Genomic DNA, 16,531 nt, shown 5'->3' with positions numbered 1-16,531 from the left:
CGAGTGGGTTACAGTGGGAACAACAATGATTTGAGGAGAATCGAGTCTCTACCTGTGACGTTGGTGGTAGATAGTGTGTGTTAGTTGGATAAGTCTGTGAGAAGTCCACTTACTGGTATAATACCACTCCATATGCTGGACATGATCCTCTACGACTTTATATTTCCCTTGTCCATTGTTGACATCCCTGCGTCCCATGGTTCCGGGTTTCGGATCACCCGAACCACCCGTGGACAGGTGCTAAGCCTCTCTTATGCTTATTTTGACTTACAGACGGCATGAGCACCTTGACTTGATTTGGTTGTTTCACAGAAGGCGATCATGTCATGTCGTGCTCGTAGGTCCTTGAAATGGTTAGTTAGGATGCTATTAAGGCCACCAAGTACGGAGTATTGGAAGCTATATTACGTTGTACTCCGGACGGAGGCACAGTATATGAAAGTTATCAGCAGCACAAAAAAGAAAAGAAAAGTGGCTTTTATTGAGACCATGATGCAAAATGAGGCATTTGTTCTTGCAGCTGCCGATCCAATATCTGCCGATCGATCTCTTCTTCATCATTCCGACTCACCATGCTTCTCGACATGCTTCAAATCTGACTTTTGGCGCCTTTCAAATTCGACTCCCTCTCAATCGAGGTTAGTGGTGATGTTTCACGAGGTACGGTCTTAAGAAAGCGGACTGTTCCATTGCAGAAGCTGTATATGACCGAACAGCAAGGAAACTGTCAGAAAAGACCGAGCGGCTTGTTAGCGGGGGGCGCTTGCTTATTCACGACCAACTCCATGGGGTATCCACTGAGGGCCGTCAGACGAACATTTCCAAAATGATTCACAAAATGTTGACTTGGCTGAAGATCTACTTGGCTTATCATCCCGTTTCCATCAACATCGGTTGTGCACGGAGTACATGGCGCCTGTGAATGACGTGCAACAGATCATAGCGGCCCGCGATTGGAGGAGATACTCCAATGGCAAGACCAGTGGTTTTGCAATTGCTGCATAGCATTGTGGATCTGCTCATCGCTCTCCCCTATTTGTCGCTTGTGAAATCGGGCAATCTGCCAGTCAAATCTTCACAGAATCCTTCGGGGATATTGGAAAACCTCTAAGTGATGCCCATAAACAGACCGACTAAGTTCATGATCAATACTTCATACACTTGACTGCATCAATCTTGCTGCTGCAGATATTCCTAGAATCGTAACCTGCATAGCAACTACTCGTGATACAGCAAAGCAATTATCAACATATTGCTTTGATGGATTTTTCCAGCCCATATATAGCTAGTGCCATCCTCCAACTATTATGGAACAAGAGAATTAACACGGGTCGTCATTCACGACGGCAGCAACAAACCAACCTTGAACTGATGTTTGAATCGTGGAAAGCTCAAAATCTAGTAACAGACCCTCTAGTGTGGGATTAGTGGCTAACAAACCTGAAATACCAGGATTTGGGTATATACTTTGTCTCTCTGGAAGAACGGCTCATATTCGTTGTGTGTGTAAGTCTAGGGTGTTGGAGATGTGAAATTTATATTGTTATGACGTATGTACAATCTCAGATAGCGTTTAAGACCCAACGCACACGCTGTCGGGGAAATGTACTTAATTTGGATACAAACAGCGGGAACAATTAGGCGGAAAGACTAGATAGCGAGAGATAGACATTCAGTCAAACGACCGAGAGAGAGAGAGAGAGAGAGAAAGGACCAATAAACGAGTCTGAAGCTATGAAAGATTTCCCAAGGGATTTTCGGTGAGGATCTTGGAACCAAGCGTGAACATGAGAAAGCCGAGATTCAACTCAGCAAAAATACACCGGAAAATCGAACCCAATGACACAATAGCTAAAACATGGTATATTCACAGTGTTATAACAACTGCAAGAGTAAGCAAAGATCAGATCATACAAACCTATGGAATCATGATGCGCCTAGACACTTAAGCGAGTTTCTGAGCTCCTTGATAGCCGTGTCGACATCATCGAACGTCAAGGCAGAGACCGCCCAACGAGCATGCTTCTGTGCCAACTGCACCGAGTTATCGTCTATGCCGTGTGACGGCTGAGGTGGAATATAGGGAGCAGGCACAACAGGGGCCTGGGCAGCTGGAGCTGGTACAAACTTCGGAACAGCCGGAGGCTGGGTAGGAGGCCGGACAGGAGCACTGGCACTTGGGGTATCATAGAAAGAAGCAGGGTCTGCTGTCGAGGCGGACGAGTCTGTAGGCGGCGGGGGGAAAGACTGGAATGCAGTCGGAGTATCTGGAAGATTGGGTACTGAGGGGGAACCGCCGCCAATTGTTGCTGGGGTTGAGGGGAGCTCTAGCCCACCCGAGTTGGAGCTGTCAACATCCATCCATTGCGGGGGAGATCCGGGGGCATTGCGAGGAACTGAAGGGATCTCGGGTTCTGAGGCGACCGGGGGACGAGGTGCTGATGTTGTGCGTGAAGGGTGGAGTGATTCATCAAGGATCGATTTCCGGGCCAGATCTCGTCCAAAACGGTCAGACTCGTCTGGGATCTCTTCGATAGAGGCTTGTCTTGGTTTGGAGGCCTGCTCGGCTACCGACTCGTCAAATGCTTGCACATCAGGCTCGTTGATAGGTTCTTCTTCCTGCTTTGGGGCGGGATTTGTCGCATTAGGATCTTCGCCGACTTTCAAGGCCTTCACAATCCGAAGAGCGTGGAATTTAGCAAACTTGATTCGTCCAGCAATCTCCGGGTCTAAAGCCCCCCAAATTGAACAAAGCTCAAGAAATGTTGCTGCTGCTTGGAAAGTATCTGCTGTTTGCCTTTTAAGACAGTTAGCCATTTATAGGGCCAAATAGCATATACAGATATCTCACTTAGTGGCTTTGTTGGCATTCATGGCAGCCTCGGCGCGGCTGAAGACCTCTAATCCGAATTGCTCGACGTAGGCGCTCGCCGCAACAGTGTCTGTGACTGTCTCATTTTCTGGGTTCTCAACTTTGAACTAGTTTAATCCAATATATCAGCCACGAGGCTTCAAGCATAAGATGCTAAACAGCAACGCTAGGAAAGAAAAAGCCGACTTACTTGCTCCAGCTTATCCACAAGGTTTGTTGTGTAAATTTTTATCTCGTCGTCGGCATTGTGGAGACCTCTTTCGATGATTTGGTTCACAATATGGAAATTGCCTACAGAATTGGAGGTCCAATCAGTTCCAATATTCGGTTGCGTGTTGCGCGGGGCTTTGCAACTCACACCAGTATGCAACCACAGGCTTGACCTTCTCGATCTGGGCTGCCCTAATTGCAAAGCGACCGATATCTGCAGATCGCAGTCCAGCTGGTATGTTACTCGCCATAGCTTGGGAGTTTTGCGGTGTCGAGGAGAGGATAAAGAACAGATGACGTTTGGGGGTTTCCCACCGCCCGTGTGCGGGGGCGCTAAGCTATCGTGGATCTTATCTCTGGTCTATATAACGGGTTGGCCCTGGGCAGATCTATACACGATTTTTGGGTGTACATTCTTGTATTTTCGGACTACGGAGTATATTGGGTATCATTCATCTTCAATTGCCCACTGTCCAATATCCACTTTCTCCTCGGCCAATGCCTCCACTTGGAAATGATCCTCCGCCTGCCCTCCTGGACCTCCGATGCGCTCAATAACAATCCAGACACCGCGTGACATCGCACCGGGAAGCAAATCAAAATCTTCCACCCTTACACCCGATGCAGCATCGCTGTGAGTCCCATCTTCCGATGTGGCTAATATCTCTTTGTATGGACCTTGGCCCAGTTCCACAGTCATAAGCACAGGAGACGGGGCAACAGCGCGAGAGCCGATGGTGGACCGCTTGTTTCTCACAATAAGTCGGATCCGCGTCAGACGAGATACCTGCAGCGAAGCTAGCATCCGATCCTTGCCCGGGGACAGCACACCCACGTCCGACAAGATGGTGCGTCGCCCAGCAGACTCGGAAGCCAAGGGCTGGACAGTACACGGGATCGTAGATGAGATCCACAACGTAAACTGACCGAGCTGATCAGGTGCAAAAGTGGAGCAGACAATGGTGTAAGTACCTTTGTCTAGGGATCTTGTCTCGGCCAGGGCACACCCTCGGCGATAATCGCCGCTGTCTGCAATGATGTCTCGGCTTCGTACGCGCGATATGCGCTGTCCATTGGACCAGAAGATTTTCACATGAGCTGCTAGCTCTGCTTCAGTAGCCTCGAGTAGTATGGAGACATCTGTGGGTTCGGAAATTCGCAGACTGAATTGTGGATTGGAGTGGTATCGAGGTGACTCGGCGTTTCCGCCTGCTGTCATTGCTGTCCAGGAATTACTTGCCTTGGTCAAGCAAAGGTATTTGTCCAGTGAGGGTGCCACGACCACAGGAGAGGTTGAGAATGCCGACAGAGTAAAGTTCTGGCTGGCTGATGGGAGTGACTGCTCCGAGATCACTGCAGTATAGATCGACTTGGGAGGCATTTCCAGCCTCATGAGCGTGTTGGGAGAGTCTACATATGGTCCACGATGGAGCGCACCATCACTGAGCGATACCCTTCGGCCATCTGCTTGGAAAATGTAGATGCTGATGAAACCTAGTTCATTTTCCAATTCATCAAAACCGGGTTGTTGGTCTGTCTTGAAATGCTTGCCGAGCAGCAACCAGACTGTTCCTCCAGAATCACTAGAGATGGAGAATTGCGGGTTTTTCACGAAGCAACCGGCGATGACTCGTCCATACGATAAATCCCAGGTGAAATGAATATCCTCGCGGTATTTAAACAAACCAGGATTCCAATTGAGGTAAAGATTCTCAAAGTTTTGGAAAACTTGTTCGCAGTCCATCCAGAAGGTGCCTGGAGAAAGAGGAGATTTACCATTGAGTGTGAGTGAGTCCAGATCAGCCGCAAGGTTGCTTTGTATATGGGGCTCTGCGCCAGCCCATGGGTTCTTTAAAAGAAACCGCCGACGACCCTGAACCTCTTTCAAATCCAAGATGGCATAATCGTGCTCGCCCACTAGCCCCAGGCCTTGTTCTTCACATTCGGTCAGCTTCCCAGTGCCGATCGTCAAGACCACATCGCCATGGTAGAAAGCATTATATAGACGTCTCCATATCTCATCGGAGGTGGAATCGCCGTGATGTAAGAAGACTTGTTCCGGAATCCAACCGGTCAGCACCCAAAGGTCTGTTCCCGAGTTACTTCCTGGAAAATCATACCCTCCCCGGACCTTCAAGTAGGCTTTCTCCACAAGAGCAGGCCACAGAAAATTGAAGTTGTTGCGATCAATGACATGCAATGAACGAGATGTCTTTGACGATGGCAATCGATCGTCTATCACTACCTTCCGGAAAGATCCGTTAAAGTAGAAGCGGAATATGTACTTCCCAGAATGCGAAATTATCGGGTTCTTTTGTCCGTCGCATGGATACAGTGTCGGCGATGCATGCTGTTGGAATCAGCTGTGATGACTTCTCCGCATGGAATTGATTCATTTCATACCTCCCCCAGACCTCGTTCGGATCGAGAAGTTGTGGCGCAGAGACTTGCCACCACTGAACAATCCGTCAGGACATCTTGCACGAGATCCGTTCGTCCCGAAACCATCATGACTGGGTCAACTGGATTATGTGCCCGGTTGGCCGCGTTCCTTGTCTGTAATAGATCATGAGGCCGTTTCCAGCCTGCAAAGATATCCCTCTGGCATTCAGAGAGGTGCAGATCAGGCGCATCTCTGTGGCCAGTTAGACGAGTTCAGGCTTCCTCTATCATCGCCACTTACGTAAAAGTCTGGCCCTTATAGGTAAATTCATCTAAAAGTGGTGCACGACTCCATGGCGGAAAGATATAACCATTGAGTTTGGCGCCCTCGAGGATAATGATTTCTTCGCGGGTGGTGAGCTTCCGCGTGGATAGAGGCGGCCGTAAGCTAAGCAAGGCTTTCTGGGGCCCCGCACGAGCCACGGTCTGCCAGTCGGTAGCAGCTTTGATCCCTTCAGCCTTGGTCAGCAATTCCTTGCATTTTGTGTCGAGCCGGGTTTTCTCGTCGGCAGACGCCAGACGCAGCGCCCTCATGTAATGCTCGGCGGCATTGATAGCTGCGTTCAATGCCGCTTTCTGCGAGGTCGCCGTAGCTATGGCCTCTTCAGCCCTCTATGCAGTCATTAGCATGGATCATTTGAATATTCGTGCCTGAACAAGGTACCAATGCTTCAGCTATATGAGATTGCGTGGATGCAGGTCTAGACATACTTGGTCGGTCGTGGAGCAGACAATCAGATAATCAGATCGACCCGCCCAGTAGATTACCGGATCTGGCTGGAGCCGAGAAATGACGCGAGCAGATCGGTTCCGGTGAAGCCTCCGAGGGTGTCGCTACATTGTCAGGTGGTAGAGACACAGAGATGCATTAATATGTTTCTCCATTGGGCTCTAGATCAGTATATCCAGCAACACATGAACATTCCTCTCAAAGTGAAGGAAATACCAAAATGTGATGTAATGAAGGTCATGACATAAGCTCCTACCGACCAGCTGACGCCGAAGTGGACCTCGGTTGGTTTAAGGTGAGAGCGCCGAGGTGCATCTGTGCAGTAATTCCGGCTCATGGGCTCGGTCTCTTTTTTTTTCCCTTTGGACATTCGGGTGACTTCGGTATGTTTGATCGTCGTCTCTGTACATTCTCCTAATCCATTTGGGCTCTCTCTTTTTCCATTTTACCTCGTTATTCGAAAGCAGTGTAGATCCCCGCTCCATATTTCTCCTACCGGCCGCTAAGAGAAGCGAGCTGTCTCTCCCTAGATCTTGTCTTCTTTCGTTGGGCTCCCTTGATTTCGAAGATTCTCCGCCGACATCATGACTGGTCAATCCAAGCCCGTGCTGTCTCCATGGGGTAGTGCCGTTGCGGGTGCAACGGGCGCTGTTCTTGCGAATGCGATGGTATACCCTCTTGACCTGTGAGGCTCCAAATAGAACATTGCTCCAACAGCAAGGGAATTACCCGCTGACTATCTTCCTCATTATAGAGTCAAGACAAAACTACAAGTGCAAGTCAAGGAGAAGAACGGTCCTGCCCCAGCCGAAGACCACGAACATTATGAATCGACAATGGATGCTATCACCAAGATTGTGGAGAAGGAGGGCCTCGGTGGTCTATACTCTGGAATGACTGGATGTCTTCTGGGTGTTGCCTCAACAAATTTCGCATACTTTTATTGGTACAGCGTGGTAAGGACGCTTTACATGGCCTCCGCCAAATCGCAACAGTCCCCCGGTACGGCAATTGAGCTCTCCCTAGGCGCCGCCGCAGGTGCCGTGGCCCAGATATTCACCATCCCGGTTGCTGTCGTTACGACACGACAGCAAACACAGCCGAAGGGTGAGAAGAAAGGATTGATCGAGACGGGCCGCGAGGTGGTCGAGAGCGAGGACGGCTGGTCCGGCCTGTGGCGTGGCCTGAAGGCTAGTTTGATCCTGGTCGTTAACCCGGCTATCACCTATGGCGCATACCAACGCCTGAAGGAGGTTATCTTCCCAGGAAAGAATAACCTCAAGCCTTGGGAAGCATTCCGTAAGTGATGGTCAGTTTTCAGGCTCCACAGCGTTTTGCTAACTCTCATGTCAGTGCTCGGTGCCATGTCCAAGGCTTTGGCTACGATCGCAACCCAGCCCCTGATCGTCGCCAAGGTTGGACTGCAGTCTCGTCCCCCGCCTAGCCGCAATGGCAAGCCATTCAAGTCCTTTGGTGAGGTCATGAAGCACATTGTGGATAACGAGGGTCTCTTTTCCCTATTCAAGGGAATCGGGCCCCAAATTCTTAAGGGTCTTTTGGTCCAGGGTCTACTGATGATGACCAAGGAGAGGTATGTGTCCTGCTTCCAAGTAAACTTCTATGTTTGTGCTAACTTTCGCCAAGGATGGAGCTTCTTTTCATCGTCTTATTCGCTTATCTCAAGAACATCAAGAAGGATAAGCTGCGCAAGGCAGTAGATCTGGCAGCTGCAAAGGCAAAGTCCAGCATGCCTGCTACTCTGAAATAAGTGTGTCATAGATAGACAGAGATGTCTTCCTTCTTGGTTTCCAGTTATGTTTATCTATCGGCGCGTTGGTATCTCGGTTGGCAGTTCTATTGGGTTTTGGACCGCCTAGAGACTTTCTTGTCTTTGTTTCCTTGAAGTGCCTATCATGATAGAACCCGGTGCTTCTAGCTGTTGGATGTCATATAGATCTGTACATGATCATGCTATATCGATGTTTCCTCGGACTTCATCCCCTGCTTATTTGCCAATATGTGCGGCTAATTATGCTTAAAAGGAGCTCTATGGGTGTAAATGTAGACACCTACATGTAGGAACCAGGATATACGAAACTGTAGGCTTGTAAAGAGGTCATCACAACGCAACCGCCAGTCTCCCCGACGATTCCAATTTTGGACGTGGCCAATAGGCTCTTAGGGCAGAGCGAATTGAATCGTTAAGAATCGGGCTAACCATTCTTATTCACACGCGAATGGATTGTATTAAAATACGCATGGGTGATGTGGTTGGTCTTTGTTTACCAATGAAGGCACTTTCTTAAGTCCCCGAAGGATCGGTGGTTGCGGCATGGATCGTCCGTGCAGATGATCGCCCTTCGCCTGACCGATGTTCTACCCCAACAATCACCCTCACCAAACCCTCGTACAACCCACAAATACTTGTCACAGAAGTGGCATGGGACGTGATGCGATGGCCGCCATGGAGCTCCGAGTCGACCAATGACGAACAAAAACAAACACCCGGCTCTTGGCCATCCTCCGCGGCGAACAACCCGAGCTCCGTCCTCGATTGGACTGCGTTTACAGAACCTAGAACTCTCGTCCCAACCCTCGTCCTAACAAGCGGCATTCTCCTCGGAGTGCGATTCCACCGCAAATATCTACGACGCATCCGCGACGCGCCCAGTATCTCGTCCTCATATCTCCGACGGCGCAGCATCTTCGGCCAGGTCACCAGTGTCGGCGATGGCGATAACTTCAGAATATTCCATACCCCCGGAGGTCGCTTAGCTGGATGGGGCTGGCTTCCGTGGAAGAAGGTTCCTACCGTGAAAAAACAGCTCAAGGATAATACTGTATGTCAACTTTCACCCACCCCATCTTCTCACACTTTGGGCTTGAAGCCGGGAACAGGCATAACCATGTCTTGGAATATCACGTGCTACAAATCTACTCTGATATCTGAATCTAGCTTACACTCTTGCTCGATTCCAGATTCACATCCGTTTAGCCGGCATCGACGCCCCCGAGTTAGCCCACTTCGGTCGTCCCGAACAACCTTTTGCGCGCGACGCGCACACCTGGCTGATATCCTACCTGACCAACCGTCGAGTGCGCGCCCTCGTCCACCGCCAGGATCAATACTCGCGCGTGGTTGCGAGTGTCTTTGTCCGGCGCGCATTTGATTTCCCGCCATTCCGTCGGCGGGATGTTTCGTACGAGATGCTGAAGCATGGCTTGGCAACTGTATATGAAGCGAAGGTTGGGTCAGAGTTTGGCGGTGAGGAGATGGAGAAGAAATATCGAAATGCCGAATGGTGGGCTAAGAAGCGGAAGAAGGGCCTTTGGAAGGATTATGGCCGTGTTGGATCCGATTGGGAAAGTCCGAGAGAATATAAAAATCGGATGGGTCTGGGAGATATCACACCTCTCGAGAAGGGGAATGGAAAAGTGAAGAAAGGACGGAAATAGAAGGAGTGCGGTAAGCTGAGCCTTGTGAATATGACTATGAGCGTTTATGTTTTGTTTCTCTGGTTTTCTGGCATTTACATCTGCATGTGACGAGACGGCACGACTACAATACCAATGTATATGTATGACAGGTATGCGAAAAGCATGATTCAACCGATTTCTTTTGAATGCTGAATATGATACACCAAGTTGCGTTAATCTATACATGCATGGGAGGCAGTGTTGCCCCCATATCAGGCCCCAATGGCTATACGGGCATAAAAGACTCGATAAATCCTCCCAAGTGTCTGGAGGAATATAAGAAAACAGGTAAGTATACAGGCCATCATTCATTCTCAGCAAAACTGCCGCTCGACTTCAGCAAACAGCTTTGGGCTGATTTCATCGGAGCTGTTACCCTCCACACGGAAGAGACACTGCCGACGGTCATAGTGCTCGAGGAGGGCTTTGCTCGTCTCCTCAAACTTTCGTAGACGCTGCTTCCAGGTGTCGATCGAATCATCCTCTCGCTGCGTTAGCGGCTCTCCGGTGACATCGTCTTTGCCCGGCACCTTGGGTGGGTGGAAGTCTGTATTATATACTCGCCCTGAGGGCTCGTGGACCCAGCGCGATGCAATACGGGCGAGGATTACGGATGGTGGAGTGACCAGCTGCACGACAAAGTTAACCGGCACTAGGCTGTCCAAGCTTGTTGCCTGTGTCGCGGTGCGGGGAAACCCGTCGAGGATGAACGAGGCAGAGGGATCAATTGAGTAGGCCGAGGAGGCAGTATCGGCTGGAGAAGAAGATTTCGGGGGTGCTGATGTGGATTTGTTTGGTGGGAGGAGCCAGCCTTTGGATTTCATATCATCGGAGATCAAGTTCAGAATCATCGAGTCGGGGACGAGGTTGCCAGACTGCATTGTGGCCTCAGCTTCCAGGCCTGTGCTCCAGTTAGTCCCATGATATGGACTGCATGCGCAATTGATTGTTGTGCCAATGCTGATGCTTACCAAGGGGAGTGCGTCGGCGCACATTCTCTCTCAACAGATCACCCGAGCTGATTGAAGCCAGCTGTGGGAATCGGGCTAGCAGTCGCTCGGACTGTGTGCCTTTTCCTACTCCCGGTGCGCCAATCAGAATGATGCGCGCAGCCTTCCGGAGCTGCCTTGTTGCGTGCGACATTATATGTGATGACTGTGTGGAGAGCTCCGGGCGGAGGTTTTGAGGTTGCTGTTCCTGGCGAACTCAACGGTTCAAATGTTGGGACGCGGGAGGAACCACGGGAATTATTATGGGCAGAAAAAAGATCACAACAGCATAGTGGTTTGGAAAGAAGAGAATGAGAGTTCCAAGCTGGAGGTTGGGGTCAGGAAGTAAGCAGTGGCGTATCTCCAGAGCTAAGACTATTGAGAATGTGATTCTGTGGGGGAGCTGGATTCTTTCGGCTGTCGGTGAACACTCCGAGGAAAACGGGATGCTACGTACGATGTATAAGCCAGCACTCAAGCCCTTGAGTCAATTATAATCAAGTGTTCTGAGATTGACTGGAGAGGAGGAGGAAGAGATCGGATGGTTACATATCTGCCTTTACCGGTATATAAGCTACTTTCACATGTCTCAATGTCTCTGCACATGCCCTCTCAACCGCTCCATTTGTCGGGGAAATCCCGTCCAAACCGCAACCCCAGGCCGCGGTGGAGCGCGTTCCAGATTACGTAAGTGACGCCAGGTCTTTCACGTGATTAGGCGCGTGGCACGCGTTCGCGTTGGGCAATTTAGTGATAACGGAGATACATTCTGTTTCTGAACCACAATACCTCCAACCATGATTCGACAAGATGCCCATCGGATCGATCCTAAGCGACGAGCTGTGATTGATCCCAAGAAGAGACAATTTGCTACCCCAACATATAAGCAGCAGGACTATGCGCACCGTCTGAACATCTACGATGTCCCTCCTACAGCGGAGATTACTCTTGAACAATTTGAGCAATGGGCTATTGACAGGTTGAAGAGTATGCAAATTTATACGGAAATGGTGATCTTCTAAATACTAATATCAAGCAGTTTTGGCCGAAATCGAAGCATGCTCTTATCGAAACAAGTCCCCCGCCGAGACGGCGACCTACATTACACCTCTCCTCCAGAAATTCCTTCCTCTTTCCTCCAACACCTCTTCACCATCCGGCGCCGCCGATCCACGATTGAAAAATGAACGTCAAAAGGACCATTATTCTCATTTCATTCTCCGGCTGGCCTTCTCGGCCACGGAGGACCTCCGTCGACGATTTGCCCGTGCCGAGACCATGTTGTTCAGATTCCGTTTCCAGCAAGATGACTCGAGGGAGAGACGTGCTTTCATTGAGAGCCTGAATCTTGATTGGGAGCCTGTTGGTGATTTCGAGAAGACGGAAATAGCAGAGAGTCTGCTCAGTTCGACACCAGGACTGCGTCGCTTGGACGATGAGACCTGGTATAAAGTCGACTGGGAGAAGGTTCCGGAGCTGATCGACCGGCGCTCGGTATTCCTCAAGAAAGGAAAGGCCTATGTTCCTGGTAGGGAGCAGCTGAGCATGATTATGGCTGAATTCACCACCCGTTTGGAGCGTGCACTCGAGGTATGTTCACCGCGATAGCTCGATTTCTAATTAAGACATGGCTAACTTGATTTTAGCTCACGAGCCGTGCCCTCCCCCGACTGGATGAGGATGATCGTCTTACACCTATTCTGAACCATCTCTCGAAAAATTTCGGCAGCGCCGAGTCAGTATACTCGGAAGGAGAAGGGTATGTGGACGGGTCTCCAATCACGGCCAGCTCTATCGACCAATTGGCCCAGCAGCATTTCCCTCTCTGCATGAAGAGCTTGCATGTCAACTTGCGCAAAAATCATCACTTGAAACACTTTGGTCGGCTGCAATATACACTTTTCTTGAAGGGCATTGGCTTGTCCTTGGAGGAGTGTATCCTGTTCTGGCGTCAGTCGTTCAAGGGCAAAACTGATGATGAGTTCAACTCTCAATACAAATACAATATTCGTCACGCCTATGGTGAAGTGGGTGGTGATGTGAACCGCCGCGGAAAGGGCTATACTCCCTACTCGTGTCAGAAGATCCTGGGCGACTCAAATCCCGGCATTGGCCAAACGCACGGCTGCCCCTACCGCCATTACTCCGTTGATAACCTGGTTGGATTCCTCCAGGCCACTGGAGTAAGCGACAAAGAAGTTCTGCGGGGTGTGCGTGAGGACGTTGGCAAGATGCGGTATCACATTGCGTGCAACCGAGTTTTCGAGGCGACACACAAGAACGAGATCAAGAAGGTTAAGGAAGATGGATCATGGAGTCAAACTGACCTTGACACTATTGTTCACCCGAACACTTACTTCAAGCGCAGCTTCCTCCTGAAACAAATGGCTAGGGCTCCCAAGGATGCTTGAGCGTTTCGCATCTTCACATGTCAAATTTCATGAGGTCATGCCGGGCTGTTGATGTATTTTCGCGTACTGTTCTATAGTCGGCGTTTAGAGGGAGCATAGGTTTGGACAGAAGCACATCTTTGAATAGGTTTAATTGAAGCACGAGAATATTTGTCTAATAATTATGGTATACAAAAATGGGAGTGTGACCACAGCTGATTCCCAGAGAATCGGAAAGGATCAGAATGACCTCTCAAATCCAGGTGCCCAGCAACGGGTCAAGTCGATCTCCGCTCAACGAGTAGACAACTTTGCCATGGAATGACGAAAGCTGTCGATAATAATGTGTTTGCACACATTGTAGGTCGGCGTGAAATTGAAGAAGAAAAAGAAAAGGAACTGCGGATGAGCCGAGTTTTTAAATGATATTTTGGTTCGGAAGGCGGTAGGGACCAACAGTGCTGCAACCTGGCCTTAGTCGTGGACCGGACCTCCACACAACATACACCTCCACCTTGCTCATTCAATCCCCAGCTATCTACGGGGACTCTGCTTTCTTTTGAGACTGGATTATGCTCCGGGTGGCTCTCATCTTTAGTTTATTGGAGTAGACCCTAAATCCCAAGGTTACCCTTGACTTGCGACCTCTCACTATCCGCATATACCCCCTCCCTTGGTCAACATAGAACCAAGTACCGGAACACCACCCGACAACATGGATTACGAGGCACTGAAGGACCAATGGAGTGATGTGGAGGACCGCGATGGCATCAGACTCAGTTGGAACACTTTCCCGAGCACTCGCATGGTTCGTGGTAGTGACCTATACCTTCACCGCATCATCCACTAAGACTTGATATAGGAAGCGTCCCGCCTGGTCGTTCCCATCGCTGCCGTTTACACCCCGTTGAAGGAGAAGCCCGATGCCCCGTTGCTACAATATGAGCCCGTCACCTGCAAGCAACCCTGCCGAGCTGTGCTCAACCCATATGCGTACGTGATGCGGTGGTCCGATGTATACTCCGAATGATATGTGAACTGACATTTGAACAGCACTGTGGATGTGCGCGCACGAATCTGGATCTGTCCCTTCTGTCTGTCGCGCAACCCTCTTCCTCCCCATTATAAGGACATTACGGAGAACACGATACCCCCAGAGCTCCACCCGCAAAGCACGACGATCGAGTACCAATTGGCACGACCAGCCCCCGCTCCCCCCATTTTCGTTTTTGTCGTCGATACTTGTCAGGAGGATGACAGCTTGCAGGCTGTGAAGGACTCCCTCATCATGAGCCTGTCTCTCTTGCCCCCCAATGCGCTGGTCGGTCTGATCACCTTCGGTACAATGGTAAGAAACGAGGATATTCACTTCGGCGGGTGGCATTTTGTTGACCTTGATATATAGGCCCAAGTTCACGAGCTTGGTTATACCGAGTGCGCAAAGTCATATGTCTTCAGAGGAAACAAGGATTACTCCGCCAAGCAGGTTCAAGAAATGCTTGGCCTGGCCGGTGGTGTGCGCCCTGGTGTTCCTCAACAACAGCCCGCTCGACCCCCTCTTGGCCCGGCTGCGCGCTTCCTTATGCCCGTTCAGCAGGCCGAGTTCCAGATCACCAATGTCCTCGAGCAATTGCAACGCGATCCCTGGCCAGTGGCCAACGATAAGCGTCCCCTGCGTTGTACTGGTGTTGCCTTGAGCGTTGCTGTTGGTCTGCTTGAGACTTCCTTCCAGAATGCCGGAGGTCGCATCATGACCTTCACTAGTGGTGCAGCGACTGAAGGCCCTGGTCACGTTGTTTCACCAGAGCTCAAGGAGCCCATCCGATCGCACCACGATATTGACCGGGACAACATCAAGTACTACAAGAAGGCTGTGAAGGTAAGTTTCTCCACTTATGGGCGCGTCTATCTCATACTAATTTTGGTTTAGTTCTACGATGCCCTCGCCAAGCGCGCTGCCAACAATGGTCACATTGTTGATATCTTTGCCGGATGTCTTGATCAGGTGGGTATGCTGGAAATGAAGAACCTCTCCAACTACACTGGAGGCCACCTACTTCTCACGGATAGCTTCACATCGTCACAATTCAAGCAATCGTTCGTTCGCGTATTCGACAAGGATGCCAACGACAATCTTTTGATGGGTTTCAATGCATCCCTTGAGGTGCTCACAACCAAGGAACTCAAGGTCACCGGTCTGATCGGCCACGCTATCTCACTGAACAAGAAATCAAGCTCTGTTGGCGAAACAGAGTGCGGTATCGGCAACACCTGTGCGTGGAAAATGTGCGGAATGGATCCTTCCTCCAGCTATGGCATTTACTTTGAGATTGCCAACCAAGGTGGCCCAGCTGCCGTTCAACCAGGTCCTCAACGGGGTGTGATGCAGTTCTTGACATACTACCAGCACTCATCTGGGCATTACCACTTGCGCGTGACTACCACTGCGCGTCCCTTGAGTGGACCCGCGGGTGACCCTACCCTTGCGCAGTCCTTCGATCAGGAAGCTGCTGCTGTCCTCATGGCCCGTATTGCAGTGTTCAAGGCGGAGGTTGATGACGGCCCAGACGTACTGCGCTGGGTTGACCGTATGCTAATCAGACTTTGCTCCCGATTCGCCGATTACCGAAAGGATGATCCCACATCTTTCCGATTGGAAAAGAACTTCACCTTGTATCCCCAGTTCATGTTCCATCTCCGCCGCAGTCAGTTCTTGCAGGTGTTCAACAACTCGCCTGATGAGACTGCTTTCTACCGTCATGTCTTGAACCATGAGGATGCCGGTGACTCTCTTGTCATGATCCAGCCCACCCTCGATTCATACTCTCTCGAGCAAGAGGGGGCTCAACCAGTCCTGCTTGACTCTGCTTCTATCCAGCCTGCCCACATTCTCCTTCTTGATACATTCTTCCACATACTTATTTTCAATGGCGAGACTATTGCCGAATGGAGGAAAGCCGGATACCATGAACAAGAAGGCTACGAGAACCTCAAGGCGCTTCTTGATCAACCCAAAGAGGATGCTAGGGTTCGTCTCCACATTCATTACTATCTGTTAAGCTTTTTTACTGACCGATGTCTCAGGATCTTATTTCCGACCGTTTCCCCCTACCCCGTTTCATCGTCTGTGATGCTGGCGGCTCTCAGGCCCGTTTCTTGCTGTCCAAGCTGAACCCATCGACCACCCATACCACGGGCGGTTACGGTGGTGGTGTCTCGTCGCAGACCATCTTCACTGATGACGTCTCGCTGCAGACATTTATGGACCACCTGATGAAGTGAGTATCCCTTCCACCCTGAATATAGATGATCTATGCTAATAATATCTCAGACTCGCTGTATCCGGAACCAGCTAGGTGTGATGAGACCATGTCCATGAGAGCAAGGGCGGTCTGTCGTCGACCCTCGGGTCTTGTGTATC

General features: G+C 50.3%; 7 protein-coding genes across 7 annotated transcripts; 4 read left to right on the top strand and 3 right to left on the bottom strand.

The window, feature by feature from the left end:
• Positions 1 to 1,926: 1,926 nt before the first annotated feature.
• On the bottom strand, positions 1,927 to 3,333 carry N7457_002964 (uncharacterized protein; the record flags this gene model as incomplete). Its single annotated transcript, XM_057174010.1, has 4 exons — positions 1,927 to 2,797; positions 2,852 to 2,979; positions 3,063 to 3,163; positions 3,231 to 3,333. 4 exons carry the CDS (start codon positions 3,331 to 3,333, stop codon positions 1,927 to 1,929), a joined length of 1,203 nt encoding a protein of 400 aa, XP_057034161.1.
• Positions 3,334 to 3,530: 197 nt separating this feature from the next.
• Positions 3,531 to 6,233, bottom strand: N7457_002963 (calpain-like protease PalBory; the record flags this gene model as incomplete). Its single annotated transcript, XM_057174009.1, has 4 exons — positions 3,531 to 5,432; positions 5,486 to 5,717; positions 5,766 to 6,136; positions 6,189 to 6,233. 4 exons carry the CDS (start codon positions 6,231 to 6,233, stop codon positions 3,531 to 3,533), a joined length of 2,550 nt encoding a protein of 849 aa, XP_057034160.1.
• Positions 6,234 to 6,838: 605 nt separating this feature from the next.
• N7457_002962 (putative peroxisomal carrier protein) lies at positions 6,839 to 8,022 on the top strand (the record flags this gene model as incomplete). Its single annotated transcript, XM_057174008.1, has 4 exons — positions 6,839 to 6,939; positions 7,009 to 7,553; positions 7,608 to 7,845; positions 7,899 to 8,022. The coding sequence occupies 4 exons, from the start codon at positions 6,839 to 6,841 to the stop codon at positions 8,020 to 8,022; spliced, it is 1,008 nt and encodes a 335-aa protein (XP_057034159.1).
• A 682-nt stretch (positions 8,023 to 8,704) lies between these two features.
• On the top strand, positions 8,705 to 9,710 carry N7457_002961 (thermonuclease family protein; the record flags this gene model as incomplete). Its single annotated transcript, XM_057174007.1, has 2 exons — positions 8,705 to 9,098; positions 9,211 to 9,710. 2 exons carry the CDS (start codon positions 8,705 to 8,707, stop codon positions 9,708 to 9,710), a joined length of 894 nt encoding a protein of 297 aa, XP_057034158.1.
• Positions 9,711 to 10,045: 335 nt separating this feature from the next.
• Positions 10,046 to 10,874, bottom strand: N7457_002960 (adenylate kinase ADK2; the record flags this gene model as incomplete). Its single annotated transcript, XM_057174006.1, has 2 exons — positions 10,046 to 10,632; positions 10,703 to 10,874. The coding sequence occupies 2 exons, from the start codon at positions 10,872 to 10,874 to the stop codon at positions 10,046 to 10,048; spliced, it is 759 nt and encodes a 252-aa protein (XP_057034157.1).
• Positions 10,875 to 11,517: 643 nt separating this feature from the next.
• N7457_002959 (DNA primase subunit PRI2) lies at positions 11,518 to 13,131 on the top strand (the record flags this gene model as incomplete). The annotated part of the gene is made up of 3 exons (XM_057174005.1): positions 11,518 to 11,707; positions 11,760 to 12,310; positions 12,367 to 13,131. 3 exons carry the CDS (start codon positions 11,518 to 11,520, stop codon positions 13,129 to 13,131), a joined length of 1,506 nt encoding a protein of 501 aa, XP_057034156.1.
• A 694-nt stretch (positions 13,132 to 13,825) lies between these two features.
• On the top strand, positions 13,826 to 16,466 carry sec23 (GTPase-activating protein SEC23; the record flags this gene model as incomplete). The annotated part of the gene is made up of 7 exons (XM_057174004.1): positions 13,826 to 13,918; positions 13,973 to 14,103; positions 14,164 to 14,458; positions 14,516 to 14,989; positions 15,041 to 16,138; positions 16,195 to 16,388; positions 16,442 to 16,466. 7 exons carry the CDS (start codon positions 13,826 to 13,828, stop codon positions 16,464 to 16,466), a joined length of 2,310 nt encoding a protein of 769 aa, XP_057034155.1.
• Positions 16,467 to 16,531: the final 65 nt, after the last annotated feature.

Source organism: Penicillium paradoxum, assembly GCF_028828445.1.
Source record: "Penicillium paradoxum strain IBT 22861 chromosome Unknown utg000003l_segment0_segment0, whole genome shotgun sequence".
In the NCBI taxonomy this organism is placed as follows: domain Eukaryota; kingdom Fungi; phylum Ascomycota; class Eurotiomycetes; order Eurotiales; family Aspergillaceae; genus Penicillium; species Penicillium paradoxum.
This window is presented reverse-complemented; position numbering and strand designations above follow the sequence as displayed.